Genomic DNA, 15,552 nt, shown 5'->3' with positions numbered 1-15,552 from the left:
GATTATCCCCATTTTATAGTTGAGGAGACTAAAGTTTAGAGAGGTTAAAGACTTGCCCAAAGTCACCCAGCCTTTTAGGTGGTAGAGTTAATTTGTAAATACATCTTCCTGGGCTTCAGAGCCCTTATTTCATTTTATTTTAATTTATTATTATTATTATGATCATGATTATGATTTATTCATTTTTATTTTATTGCATATTATTTTAATTTATTATTATTTATTTATTCATTTATTCATTCATTTATTTATTTATTTATTTAACTTATTTTATTTATTTATTTTTTAAAGTAAACTCTATACCCAACATGGGGCTTGAACTCAGGACCCCAAGATCAAGAGTCGTATGCTCTACCAACTGAGCCAGCCAGGTGCCCCTACTTTTTTTTTTTATTGTTGTTTGTTTTAAATTTAAAGTCTTCATTTTTATAGAGCAATTTTACGTTCACTGCAAAATTGAGTGGAAGGTACAGAGATTTCACATATACTCTCTGTCCTCACACATGCACAGCCTCCCCTACCATTATCAACATCCCCCAGCAGAATGGTATATTTGTTGCAATCAGTGAACCTACACTGAATGTAATTACCACCCAAAGTCTACAGTTTACATTAAAGTTCACTCTCGGTATTATATACTGTCTAGGTTTTGACATATATCCACCACTGTAGTGTCACGTAGAGTAGTTTCATTGCTACACAAACCCTCTGTGCTCTGCCTATTTGTTTGTCCTTGCCCCCAGCTCCTGACCACCACTGATCCATTTAGTATCTCCATAGGTGCGCCTTTTCCAGAATGTTATATAGTTGGAATCATGTAGTATGTAGCTTTTTTAGATTAGCTTTTTTCACATAGTAATTTAAGAGTCCTTCATTTCTTTTCATGAGTCCTTACTTTTAACTGCTATTCTCAACTCTTCTAGTTAATGTATAGCAACTTACTGATTTAATTTTTGTGAATAATACTAATGACAACACTATTTTTCTATTTATTTATTTATTTATTTATTTATTTATTTATTTATTTATATTTTTCCAAGTTTTTATTTAAAAAATTCCAGTTATACATATAGTTAACATACAGTGTAATAATTAGTTTCACGTGTGGAATTTAGTGATTCATCACTTACACACAACACCCGATGCTCAATCACAACACGTGCCCTCCTTAGTACCCATCACTCATCTAGCCCATTCCACATACCTGCCTCCCTCCGTCAGTCCTCGGTTTGATATCTATAATTAAGAGTCTGCTTTATGGTTTGCCTATTTTTCCCCCACTGTGTTCATCTGTTTTGTTTCTTAAATTCCACATAAGAGTGAAATCATATGGTATTTGCCTTTCTCTGATTTATTTTGCTTGGCATAATGATCTCTAGCTCCATCCATGTCGTTGCAAATGGCAAGATTTCCTTTTTTTTATGGCTGAGTAATAATATATACCACATCTTTATCCATTCATCAGTCGATGGACATTTGGGCTCTTTTCATTATTTGGCTATTGAACAACAGTATTTTTCAAACAGTGGTAAAATGGCGATAAATTATTTAATGTTCTGGTTTCTTCTATCACTTATAATTGATGGGAACAAAGAAAATGGCAATTATTTTTATATTCTGATGTATTATTGCTATTTCTTGATTCACTCTTAACTCAGGTTGCTTTCTCTCTCTCTTGTAACAGCAGTCCAGAATGCAGTGATTAAAAAGTAGATAAGATATAGTGAGATCAGTTCTAGTTCAAACAGTGTGCAAGTTGCAGTGTTGCCACATTCATCCATATGTTGCTAGTGAGGGGAATTTGGGGGCCATCATCTTGAATATAAAGCCAGTACTTTATACTGCTTATAGAGACAAGTTAGAGTATTATTTTTTTGGTGAACTTCGCAGGGCCCAGAGAGACCTTTGACATTTACACATTGATGTCTTTTGTAGTCCTTAGCATATTAAGATCCTTTAATAAACAAAAAAATGTTAGAAATCTTCACTTACTTTATGAATATGCAAATGTATTTTTTGTTCTGTGTAGTCCTCTAGTAATAATCTTTGCCTTTGATGGTAGCAGAAAACAAAGGTTTTTGGAATTGAAATCTGTGTTGTTGTCTATTTACCTAGGGTAAGCCAGGTAAAAACTGGACTAGCCAGAAATTAATTGTGGAGGAATGTGGCATGTTTATACTTTTAAGTAGCAAACACTTGTGTGCATTCGTTTTGTGCCAAGCATTGTGCTAACTAACCAGTTTAAATTAATATATCACAAAAGCAGACAGAGGTAGTCGATATTTTATAGGTAAGTGGACATTGGAAGCTTGTAACATGCTCAGGGTCACAGAGTTAGAAAATGGTAAAGCTGGAAATTATATCGAGTTAGTCTTCTTCTAGAGCTTGAGTAATACATAAAAATAGTAAAATAATAGCATGTAATAACCACTTTAATATATTGTCCCCTCCCAGATGATGAAAGCTGAAATAATATGTCTGAAGACATTTCAAAGGTTTCTTCCTTTGAAATAGATTGGGGAAGGGGAAATAGCAATAGGAAGTTGAGGTATACTCTTTTTTGAGAATCTCTCTTTTACCTTGGATTACGTGCACTTTGTATTCTACCTGAGAAGTTTAGATACTCATTTTCCAAACCTACTTCCAATTTGTGTGGCTTGGTAAAAGGATTTGGACCTTAGGGGTGATCCACGTGTGAATCTGGTTTATGTGGTTTCTAGCTGTGAAGTGGTACTTAGTGTTTTTGCTTCACTGAGTTAAACTTTGGCAATTTTAGTGATGTAGAAAGGAATCTAAGAGAATTGAATGGAAAATGTTTAATATAGGAATTGATCAGGAAAAGTACATTCAAATCTAGCAGTAGGAATGTAGGGATATTTCATTCGAATTACTTACCAATCTGTGTTGGGAGTCTTTAATTGTTGTTAAGGGTATATAAAAACGTGTATAATACAAATATTTTTACCAAGAACTTAATATACTATATGTATATTTGGAGTGTGGGAGGGAGCCAAAATGTTAGCTTATAATATTATAATTATAATTTTACATATAATATATATAACTAATAATTATATTAATCTTTATTATAATATTTATGATATTATAATTATAATATTAGAATGTTAGTATATAGTAGAATGTGTAAATGAAGGTTCACTTCTGAAGTGAAAATTATATATAATTAATAATTATATTAATCTTTATTATAATATTTATGATATAATTATAATATTAGAATGTTAGTATATAATAGAATGTGTAAATGAAGGTTCACTTCTGAAGTGAATATTAATTATATATAATTAATAATTATATTAATCTTTATTATAATATTTATGATATTATAATTATAATATTAGAATGTTAGTATATAATAGAATGTGTAAATGAAGGTTCACTTCTGAAGACAAGCTGTGAATTAATCTGTGTTTAGTGGTATAAACTGCAACATGTCCCAAAGGGAAGCACATACAGTTTTTTCATAAATATCTAGTATGTTAATACTGCTTAGTGAAATCTATGAGATCGGAAAGTTATTTAATGTTTGAGTAAAATGAATGTGAATTTGAACTTAATTTTAGGGGAAATGCTGTTGAAATTGGGAAGATTAAAAGAAGCCAGTGAAGTGTTCAAAAACTTGATTGATCGGAATGCAGAAAATTGGTGTTATTATGAAGGCTTGGAAAAAGCTCTGCAACTTAGTATGTAATTATTTTTCTCCTCTACCTTATCTTCGCTAGTGCTTGAAGTGAATGCAAAGTTGTGATAATATTTGAGGACAGATATTTTTAGCATTAGCATTTATTTTTCCATTTAGGAGAATTACAGGTTAAACATGGCAGTGAAGATGAGTTCAGATATTTATTTATACTTTAGTGATAAATGCTCACAGATAATTTTAAGTTCCTTGACCCATTGAAATGTTACCAATTTAGGCTAACTAGAGAGCTGGGGAGGAAAGTGAGCCGTTCCATTTCTGGGAAACGTAGTTATTTAGTATTTTTTAAAGAATTAGAGGTTTGTTACCCTCAGCCTTTAAACATAAGAATTAGGCCAAAGCAGTTTTGCTGAGGATATGTATTGTATAGCATCAGCATGAAAATTATCCTCTAAGTTTCAGGCTGGGCTACTTTGCATAGAGCAAAATGTCACATGTCTTCTTTTCAAATTAGGTAAACTATCCTTTTTGGAAATCTAGAATTGCAATTTTCCCTAGTATTTTCATAATTAAATGTTGCTCAGAGCAGTTAATATTCCTAGTATATTTACTCATGGATAAATACATGGCTGAAATAATTTTGAAAATATGGCTTAAGGGTGTTGAAACAGCAGAACTTTTAAATTTAAAGATATGGTAAAAATAGGTAGCTACTCATACTCATTTATAGAAGTGTAAGCCATGAGAAAAATTTTTTGTTGTGTTCTCATCACTATAAATTACCAGGTTTTCTGTTAGTGTTTAAAATTTAAAATTTAGTGTAAAAAATTCTGTTAGTGTTTAAAATCACAGGTCATTAATTGTTTCCTTTAAATTGTCTTTAAGACAATGATGAAAACAAAAATTATTGATTACATCAATAATTTGTGGTTTTAAAAAATCAGGACAAAAGTTTTCTATTTGAAGGTTGGAAATGCAAGATAACTGTGATGTTTTTCTTTAAACTATCAGTTACTGACATGTAGTTAATACAGATATTTAAATGTTTAGTAAGTTGAATATGACCTGTTCCATGTCAAGAACCATGCTTACTATAAAATATTTTGATTACAAACTAATTATATTACTTTATCTTTTTAGGTTCCATAGGACCTTTTCTCCCCCATGGTAAGTTCTGGAGCTCCAACTTGTGACTTCAAATAGGACATTGGAATGGTTTGGTTTTGTCTTAACTTAACTACTTTTATAAGACTTGTTATATTTGGGATAGTGGGGAATTTTTTTTCTTATATTCTTAGGATTAGGCTTAAAGATGAGACCTGACTTTTAAAAGCAGTAAATAGCCTTCATGTAAATTTTAGTATAAGGGTCCTTGATATTTCATGAAGTCTCCAGATTGTTAACAGAATGTAAAAATTATCTTTCATGTATCCCAGGTTTTGAATCCTACCACATTGGAGCTCCAAAACATACTACTGGGGGAAGGAAAGAGTTTAAACAAAATCAAACATTACCTTTTTAAGTGTTACATTTATAGTCTCGATAGTGAACACTACATTTAGGATGGAGATACCTTGATTGCTAGCACCAAGGGTTCTTCTTACAAAATATTTCCGTTTTCTGAGTTGAAATCAATTAAAAACCTTACAGTTTAAAATCAAATTTGTTTGCTTTCTCTTAAAATTCTGTTGTAAATGGTCTTAATGCTTATATGAAACAGTGCATATAATCTCTCTTTGCAAATTATGGTAGATATTATTTTAGAATAATGAACTGGACCCAGATCCTACCTTGCAAATTGTTATTGCAGAGTCACCTGTAGTTTGTGTGTATATGTATATATGTATATGTGTGTGTGTGTGTGTGTGTGTATATATATATATATGTATATATATATATGTATATATATGTTTTCTATTCAGTACTATAAAATTAATTTGGTCTTGGGAGGGAAGACCCAACTTTCTGTTAGAAGTATATTTTGTATCACTCTATTTGGGAGAAATAATTTGCCACTTTAAACAATCTGTATGAATCGGATTCTTTATAATGGAGTTTCATTGAAGATTTTAAGTGTTAAAGCTACCTTAGAAATTTAGTTCACTTTTTAAACTATAAGACATTCACATTCATGATGCTGAAACAGTTGCTTTTTAAAACCTAATCAATGGGTGTTACAGCCTTTTGTGGGGAGGTGTGTAGGCTTCATCGGGCTAGAGAGTTTGTGTAAGACTTGAAGGAGGACTTTCTTTTTCATGGGTTGTGCGCTAACGAATGGAAGTGCTGTGTATCTTGAGTCTCTGTGTCTTGCATGGGTATGATTTGAGTTGGTTTTAGAATCTGTTGTGATGAAAGAAGTTTTGGATTTATCTGGAGGTTGGGTTTAAAATGGTGTTTTGCTGATTATGTGTTTCACCACCACAGAGTTTTCATGTCATTCTTATAAAAATTGGGCACAGCTTTAATATTGACAATGCAATCTTTATTTATAACATTTAAAAAAGTTTATTAGCATTTTTTCGTAGATAAAAAGTTCTGATGCTTTGAATCTCACACATATTTACTGATAATAGGCACTTTAGAAGAGAGGCTCCAAATTTATGAAGAAATTAGTAAGCAGCACCCCAGAGCAATTTCACCTAGAAGATTACCTTTGAATCTTGCCCCAGGTAATATTAGGATATCTTTTGTAACACTAATAATTATTTGTTATTCAACATCATTCACATTTAAAAAACTTGTTTCTTGTACAGAGTTTATATCGTCACCAATCTTGGGGGTGGGAGTGATCAGTTATGAATTTATTATGCATGTGTTAATAAGAATGTTGAGCATATGGCTATATGTTTGTCTCAAGTATTTGAAATTACCTTTTTAGAGATTGTTTTTCTCATGTGACTTTAAAAATTAAACACTAGATTTAGAAGATCAATTAAATTCCCTAGAAATGACAAATCCTAAGTGAGGTATTATGATTTAAGTGGTAGAAGTTTTGAAGTTTTAGGTCTTTTTTTTTAATGGTTTTTATTTATTTTTGAGAGAGAGAGAGAGAGAGAGAGAGAGAGGGAAAGGATAGTGGGGGAGGGTCAGAGAGAGAGGGAGACACAGAATCTGGAGCAGGCTCCAGGCTCTGAGCTGTCCACACAGAGCCCAACGCGGGGCTCAGACTCACAAACCGAGAAATCAGGATCTGGGCCGAAGTCAGATGCTTAACCAGCTGAACCACCCAGGTGCCCCTGGGTCTTCTTTTTAGAGCACAAATTCAGAGAAAGAGTGGGGAGCCCTTTGTGTCCACCACAGTGTTTAAGAACGTTACTATTCCCTATGAAGGCACTCTGTCTTCAGAATTGTCTGCTTCCCTGAAATTCGCCTTTATCATGCCCTTGTTTTTACAGAGCTCCATGTATTTTGTAGCCCTAGAAAAACAACCCCCCCACCCCGTCCCTCCCTGCTTTTGTACATAATGTAAATTGGCGCACTATGGTTTGTATTCTGTGACTTGCTTTTATCGAACAGCAGTATATGCACGACCGTGATCCAAGTTGTGCAAGTGGTTGAACTCCTTCACTTTGGGGTCTAGAGGAAGTAAAAGTATGTTAGTTCTTCAGATAGTTAACATCTGAAGATTTGTGCCTTTTTCTTAGAGCTGTCAGTTGTCTCTGTTTTTAGCTGGAAGTGCTGTAGATTATGAATTATTTGTTGGGACTTCTGGCATGTCTTTTGATATTAAGTCAGACCCTAGAAAGCTAATAGAACTTAAAAAAAATCTATTCTAGGCATGGGGTGAGGAGGGGGTATATTTTCTAATGAATTTTCACTTATAGTGCAGATAATTGGGTTATAATTTTCTTTATCTAAAGATTTATGGAAATTAAAAAGTTTTTAGTTACTGACTTTAAAAATGTATGAAGTACCTGTTAGAAATGTATCAGATAGTCGGTACGAGTTTATTGTAAACAGTTTTATTTTCCACTAGTATATCTTAGTTCCACAGATAATAAATGGTATTCTTCTGATGCTCTCATTTTTGTTTTGGCTTTATGAATACCAAAAGCAGATTTCCCTGATGTTTTTCAGGGAACATTATGCTCACGTGGCTAGTATCAGTACTCGGGAGGGTACTGGTGTGCTGAGATGTTCGTCAGTCGAGTGGGTTGGGGAAACTTTGAATTGAACACAGCAGTCAGGTTTCTGTGTTGTGGGACCTGTTAGAACGTTCATAACTGCATTGTGAATTTCTGAGATAGGATGTCCTATGCAAGGAGGAGCATTCCCATGTGTGTTTCATTGAGGATGTTTGGCTTCACATTTTTATATGTCTTTTTTTAAATAACAGCATTTGAAATAGAATTCACGTGCCATATAATTCACTTTTTAAAGTATGCAACTCCATGTTTTAGTGTATTCATGGAATTGTGCAACTGTTGTCACAATCTGGTTTCAGAAAGTTTTTGTCCCTCCCAAAAGAAACCTCACTCCCTGCACTCCCTGCGTCAGGCCGCACTCCCCCTGCACTTCCAGCACCAGGCGGCCGGTAATACTTCCTGTACCTGTGGAGTTGTCTGTTCTGGATGTTTCATACAAATGGAATCATACCACATGTGGCCTTTGTGTCTGGCTTCTTTTTTTAAAAATTGGTCTCCATATATAATGTATGTCTTGTGTCACGTTGTGGGTGGGGATATTCTCTTAGTTTGGAGTTTTCAGATGCATCTATGTGCCTCTTAGGAAAGAAGGAAAACTCATTTAACTTTATAGTTATTATTTTAATGTTTATTTATTTATTTTGAGAGGGAGAGAGAGAGAATCCTAAGCAGGCTCTGCACTGTCAGCACAGAGTCCCCATAGCGGGGCTTGAACTCACGAACCTTGAGATCATGACCTAAGCCAAAATCAAGAGTTGAACACATAACCGACCGAACCACCCAGGCACCCCTAACTTTAAGATTATTAACAAGATGTCTTAGTTCTGTTATTCCTTAATGGAACATGGAACTTCAAATTTACACTGCCTTGAGTTTTTCTCATAGTTAATAAAGTTTGCTAAAAACTCTTAGTACATGACAGGAAATATATTTTTACTGAAAGATAGCTTGGAACCAACTGTTGATTATAAAGTGCAATTTAGCTTTAAGTGGAATTATCTTGGACTCTCTGGGCACTCTGTCTTTGAAAGGCTAAAGGCATCTTTATACAAGATAGGGCTCAGTTGAAGGGTATGATGGCACGGACTTCAAGGTCAACATCACTGTGAGGTTCTAACATCCATGGACTTACAAAGCTCCAGTGAGCATATGTAAAATCACACAGATACCTAATTGTACCTCTGTAGAAGCTAAATACTTCATGTTGTTTTGCCTGTCTAGAAATATTTTTATGTGTAATAAGAAAAGCACCTTGATATTGTCAAAAACAATAAGATTTTTATTCAAGAAACATGGAACTTGAGAATGCAAGGTGAAAGTTTTAAAAAAGAGTTTTCAGTTTTTAGTTAAAAAGGCTTAAAACTGTCAAGTAGTGAATACAGAACTCCTAGGTAGATTCTCCAACCGTCGAAAATATTAAGCGCTATGAAAATAATGCAGGGATATAGCTACTTTTCAAAAGAACTGGTTTACTTCATCATGTTCTATTAGTCTTCACTGGCCAAGGCAGGGGAGAGAGGGAAGGAGATAATCCAGAGTATTAAACACAAAGTTCTGATCAAATTTTACTCCATTCTTTTTCATTGGATTATTTACTATTGAGATATAATTACATATAACATTATAGAAGTTTAAGGTGTATAACTCTTGATTTGATACATTTATACATTGTATTATTACTATAGTGGTACCATAGTATGCTAGCTAACACCTTCATCAGGTCATATAGTTATTTCTTTTTTGTATTGAGAACATTCTCCATGATTTAGAATAAATTCCCAGTGAATCACACACAGTCTGATCTTGCTGATTGTATTATTTTAGCACTGGTTTTTGAGACAGCAATTTTTATTGAATCTATACTACACATCTGGAGAAGAATTAGCATAGCATCTGTGTAGACAGATAACCTGTTTGGTAAGTGGTAATGCTAAGCAGGCACTTAATGATTGACAGTCTTTTTTTTTTTTTTTTTACCCCTAAAGGAAACACTGTGGGGGGTACTAAAGATTATTTAAAAATAATTAGGAAGAAGAGAGATTATTTGCTTTTGTGAAGGGGTTTTTCTTATGCCTAAAGAAAACCTTATGAGCTGAGTCATGGTAAGTAATTTTAGAATATAGTGTGTGACTGAGCATTTGAATAGCTGTCTGTAGGCTTCTTATTTAGATAATGCATTATAGTTCCAGGTAAAATGATTTTTTAAGTGGAAAGTTTTTCCTGTCCTTCCTCTGACCACCTCCTTCTCTAGTGGCTGCATTGTTACCAGTAGGTGGTGTATACTTCCATAAACATGTTGTGCATATGCAAGCACAAATGTGTGTGTGGGTTTGTGTATAGCTTTCTTTTTTTCTCCCTCTTTTGTACAAAAAATGGTAGCATAGATTGCTGTGCACTTCGGTTTTCTTTCCACTTAACTCTGTGTCTGTGCTTTACATCAGCACATGAAGAACTTCCCCATTCTTTCTCACAGCTGCACAGTCTAACAGTTTAACGGGAGAAGGGGCTTTCAAAATTATGGATAATTGAGAATGGACTACATTGTCTTTTAACTTCAATCTGCCAGGATGATCTGAATTGACTGAGAAAGTTGAGGAAGAAGAGGAGTTCAGAATAGCCTCTGACATGAAGATACAATGCTTGGTTTCTCAGTGGATGTCTGCAAATATGGAAAAGATTCTTAACTATAGAAATGCAGTAGCTGTCAGGTTATCATGGCATGTAATGATAGACAACATTTATTGAGTAGTTACTGTATGCCAGACACTCTTTACTGCTATATACTTATATTCTGGTTTGAGCCATGCAGGAGGGCTCTTGAGGCTGCTAGCATTGTTACCCTCACCTACAGTGGGGAAAGTGAGGATTTTAGTGGACAGGTTGGTTACTTGTCCAAGGTCACACAGAAGTGGAAGAATACACATTTCTCTAAACAGCTGCATCCCACTGGTCCACCACAATATTGTTAACTTAAAAAAAAAAAAAGTATTTATTTTGAAAGAGAGAGCAAGCACAGGAAGGGCAGAGAGAGAGAGAATCCCTAGTAGGCTCTGAGCTGTCAGTGCTGAGCCCAGGGCAGGACTCAAACTTACGAACCTTGAGATCATCATGACCTGAGCTAAAATCAAGAGTTGGATGCTTAACCAACTGAGCCACCCAGGCGCCCCAGTATTGTTAACTTTTGCCTTATATCGGAGGAAGTGCTGGAAAGATTTGATCTCTAAAACTACTTTTGATTTTTAAAGAAGTAATGATGTCTATTTAACCCATTATATACTTTGTGTATGATCTAATAAAAGATTAGAGATTATCTGGAAATGGTTTTTATAGTACATTAACAAATGTTGAACCTGTTTTTATATTTGGTAAACTTTCCCCTTAATAAAATTTAAATATCTCTTTTAAATTTTTATGACATCTAATTATATTGAGTATGCATGTTTTGTTCAATACAGTCACAACAAATAAAAATAACCGCTTTGGGTTGTTGGTATTTTTTTTGTGAAGTGTTGTGATTCATAATGAAACTTTAAGGGATTGTTCAATAGTTTTACTTTAGGTTAAGCCATTTATGACATATGTATCTTTTTCTTTAAAAAAATTTTTTTTAATGTTTATTTTTGAGAGAGAGAGAGTGAGCGAGCTGGGGAAGGGGTAGAGAGAGGGAGACATAGAAGCTGAAGCAAGCTTCAGCCTCTGAGCTGTCAGCAAAGAGCCCAATGTGCGGCTCGAACTCACAAGCCGCAAGATCATGAACTGAGCCAAAGTCGAACACTTAACCCGACTGAGCCACCCAGGCGCCCTGTAATCTTTTTCTTTTTAATGAGTGGGCAAATCCGTGTCGTTATATAATAACTCTTCCTGTCAAAAAAGTTAAAGCCTTAACTGAGTTAAAGCCTTTGTGTTGTATTTAAAATGAAAAAGTTTCCATTTTTTCCCCTGCTTCCAGAAAGTGATGCCAAGTTTTTTTTGGAAGGGTTTAATAATGATAGAATTATTTACTTCTAATGTTAAAACGCTCTGGGGCTCAGTCTGATGTCTAACATATGTTTATTTTATGTATTATCCATCCTGCCCACTGGAATGTTAAGTTCCAAGAGGGCAGAATTTAATTCATTTATTTATTTTGAGAGAGAGAAAGAGAGCATGAGCGGGGGAGGGGGAGAGAGAGGGAGAGAGAGAATCCCAAGCAGGCTCTGCGCTGACAGCGTGACTTGATCTCACAAAGTGTGAGATTGTGACCTGAACGGAGATCCAGAGTGGAACACTTAACCGACTGAGCCACTCAGGCGCCCCAGAATTTGTTTTTAATTGTTTTAGTCACCGCTATGTTCCTAATGCCTAGAACACTGCCTGGCACATATGGGTGCTTGAAAGATGATTGTGGAATGAATGTTGAGGCAAATCACTAATTGGTTTGGAAAACATTTTCAAATACTACTTTAGTGTTTAAAAATATATTTTGGCTGTCAGTTAAATATGCTGCTGGTTACAGTAGGATCTCTTTATAGTCTTCAGCGTGCCTTATGAGGTGTCTGCAGATGAGGACGAGTCTGTGCTAGTCAGTGAGGTTAGGAAAGAGACTTGCTATGGGGACTGTATTCAGAATGGATAGTGAGTAACTTTTTCTACTACTTAAAGCTGCACAGTTATTTGGTGTACTTATCTTTTGAAGTGTTCCTTGAAGATATTTTAACCTAGATCTAGGGAAAAGGATAGTTGCCAACTAAGATATTTAGTGTTATCCTTTTGGGTGGTAACAGTCAAGCAATAAATGCTGACAGACTTTTGGGTTTAAAAATAGGATGGAGGGATCATTGTTTTTGAGGGAGGTTTATTTTTATTTGTAAAATCACTTTGAGAACTGTTTGCATCAATTGAAATATAACAAAGTACACTTTTGTTTCTAGGTGAAAAATTTAGAGAACTAATGGATAAGTTCCTGAGGATTAACTTCAGTAAAGGCTGCCCACCCTTGTTCACTACTTTGAAATCTTTATATTACAATACAGAAAAGGTAAAATTTGGTCTTTACTCAGTTTTGCTGTAATCTTTTTACTAACTTATTATAGAAACATTTCCATGTGAATAATATGCTATGATTTAATAATTTTTTCTATTCTGTTAATAGAGAAACTATTCACCTTAGTTTAATAATAGTTGAGCTGAAATTATATGTGTGTAGTATGCTTTATTTGACTGTAATGGCACTGCTGTTGAGTTTTTGGTAAATAGTGGTTGATTCATGTGAAGACATGGAGCAGTGCCTACCAATAATTTCTGTAGCTTATTTAAAGTAGCATTTGCCAAAATTCATCACTTACTCTTTAGGATAAGGGTGACAGAGAAGAAAGGGGAGGTGAGATGTCAGAAATGGTAAAGAGCTTACATGTGTGAATTCGAATACAGATTTTCCCTGCTGTCTGAAAGTAGAGTGTTCCTGTGAAACCTCTCAAGCTGAAATGGTGTAAAGTGAAGCACAATTAGCATTAGTTTGTATTCAAAATTTTTGAACATTCCCAGACCCCAGAAATAACCTCTCCGGCTTTTCTGATATCTTAGGATGCATCTTGCTAATGGATGCACAAAATAAATCGAGATAAAGCACAGATGCTCACAGACACAGTTCAAATCTATGGTGGCCTGATGCTGAGTGTCCTTCCTGGAGGAAGGAACCTGATGGTGTCCCTCTCCTTGCCGAGAGTGTGTGATGCCTCTGTGAGGGCTCCCTGCAAAACCAATGCTGAGTGCTGTTTTCACTTTTTGCCTTTTTCCGTGAAAGCGAAGGCACCACTGTAGGTCTTTGGTAAAAGTGAAAGTGGTGTAATACAAACTTTCACAAAACCAGAGGGCTACCTGTAATGCTTTTGTAATAACATCTTGCAGAAGCTGCTGAATATAGTGGCCATTAAAGAATTTGTTCCTCTTGGACTGTCACTAAGCTTTCATTGGCTTTGTCCATTTTCACACGGGGCACAGACTTCATTTTTTAAAATCCCTCCAATATAGATCCAAAATTATCATCATAAGGATGTAAAGCATTTGTTGGTATTTTATAAAGCACGGGAATTGCATTTTTAAAGAAGGCACTGAGAATGTATTAATTTACATAGGAACCTTTGACATCTCTTTAGTGTTATTTTCTAAGCATGGAATAGGCGTGTTTACCAAGTGCTTTTTTTTCCTTTATAAAACATTTTTTTAATGTTAATTTATTTTTTGAGAGAGAGAGAGACCAAGTGCTTTTGAGAATTGAATCAAACCTCAGAAAACTGAGGTTGTCAGTACTTAGTATAGTAAAAAATGTCCAAGTCTGGGATGTGCTTTTCAAATAATTTTGGCCACATAAATTTGTGATGTCTCATAAGGGTGTTCGAAAATTCATTTCTAACTGGTAGTCTTGCTTTTAGCTAAAGATTGCATTTTAACTCTGGAGGAAGTATTAAAAAGCGGTGAAGGCTGATAAAGTTATGGCTTCATAAACTTCCAGATCTTAAAGAATGATCCATGTTAGGTAGCATGAAAATAAAATCATCTTTTGAAGTCAGCCCAGGATATAGCACAACTATAGAAAATTATTTTAAAAACATCTGCAGCATTTTAAAACGTGAATATATAATTTAGGGACACAAAGAGCATTTTTTTGTGTAATTCCTGTCAAGGTTTTTTTCCCCTATGAATTTATTTGTGGTATTTGTAGGCAGCTGTAATAATTTTGACCTGAAAGTTTGTCTAGCAAGTGCACAAGCATTTTATATGTTGCTTCATGGTTTTCATTATCTTCCTTTTTGATGACTACATATCAGAGCCATTCCTCTATTGTTGAACTTTGGGTTTCCAAACTTTCACTGTTAAAATCAAACAAACACTATAAATATCTTTGTACCCATAGCTTTACTCAGGATTATTTCCTTCTCACAAATTCTCAAATTAATTGGTAAAAGGTATGTGCATTCTGTGATTCTCAGTTAATAGTGGTACTTTGGTTTCTATGAGGTTGTAAACACCAATTTGTATTGTCACTAGCGGTGTATGTGTGTGCAAGGTTCCCTGTACCCTCACCAGCATTAGGTATTCTAATATTTTCCCTTTTTGTATTTTCCCTTTTTGTATTTTCTTTTCCATGGATAGATGTATTTTTTTAACATAGAAACAGTTTGGAAGGTCCTCTTCTTCTAGAGCAGTGTTTCTCAAGGTGCAATGAGGGAGGGAATTTTGTCCCCCCAAGGGACATTTTGCAATGTCTGGGAGTATTTTTGTCACTGTTGGGAAGTATGCTATGGAGACCTAATGGGTAGCAGCCAGGGATCAACAGGACAGCTCCCCACAATGAAGTATTCTGTTATTGACCTGTTGGGCTAGATAATTTGTTATAAGGGGCTGTCCTTTGCATTATAGGATATTTAGCAGTGTCCGGGGCCTCTGCCAACTAGATACCGGTTGCTTCCCCCCAGTATTTTTGTTATTGTTAACAGCTTTATTGAGATATAAATCACATATCATAAAATTTACCTACTTGAAGTGTACAATTCAGTGATTTTTAATATATTCAGAGTTTTGCAACCATTTCCATTGTAATTTTAGAAAATTTTCATTACCCCAAAAAGAAATCCTTTCCCCACCCCCGCAACATTAGGCAACCACTAGTCTACTTTCTTTCCGAGGATTTGCCTATTCTGGGCATTGCACACAAATGGAATCATACAGTTTGTGACCTTTTGTTCTGTAGTGTGTTTTACTTAGCAT

General features: G+C 34.7%; 1 protein-coding gene across 11 annotated transcripts in view; it reads left to right on the top strand.

Annotated features, from left to right (window-relative positions):
• Positions 1–15,552, top strand: part of NAA16 (N-alpha-acetyltransferase 16, NatA auxiliary subunit) — a 65,777-nt gene that overhangs the window by 15,849 nt on the left and 34,376 nt on the right. For 8 of the 11 annotated variants that reach the window (XM_043579711.1, XM_043579694.1, XM_043579787.1 and 5 more), the window contains 4 exons: positions 3,585–3,704; positions 4,802–4,828; positions 6,235–6,330; positions 12,717–12,823. In XM_043579711.1, coding sequence (XP_043435646.1) covers positions 3,585–3,704; positions 4,802–4,828; positions 6,235–6,330; positions 12,717–12,823 — 350 coding nt within the window. The remainder of the gene's footprint in view (positions 1–3,584; positions 3,705–4,801; positions 4,829–6,234; positions 6,331–12,716; positions 12,824–15,552) is intronic. The other 3 variants (XM_043579702.1, XM_043579731.1, XM_043579721.1) reach the window with 2 other exon arrangements.

Source organism: Prionailurus bengalensis, chromosome A1 (assembly GCF_016509475.1).
Source record: "Prionailurus bengalensis isolate Pbe53 chromosome A1, Fcat_Pben_1.1_paternal_pri, whole genome shotgun sequence".
Taxonomy (NCBI): domain Eukaryota; kingdom Metazoa; phylum Chordata; class Mammalia; order Carnivora; family Felidae; genus Prionailurus; species Prionailurus bengalensis.
The sequence above is the reverse complement of the archived record's forward strand: the minus strand, read 5'-3'. Positions and strand labels throughout refer to the sequence as shown.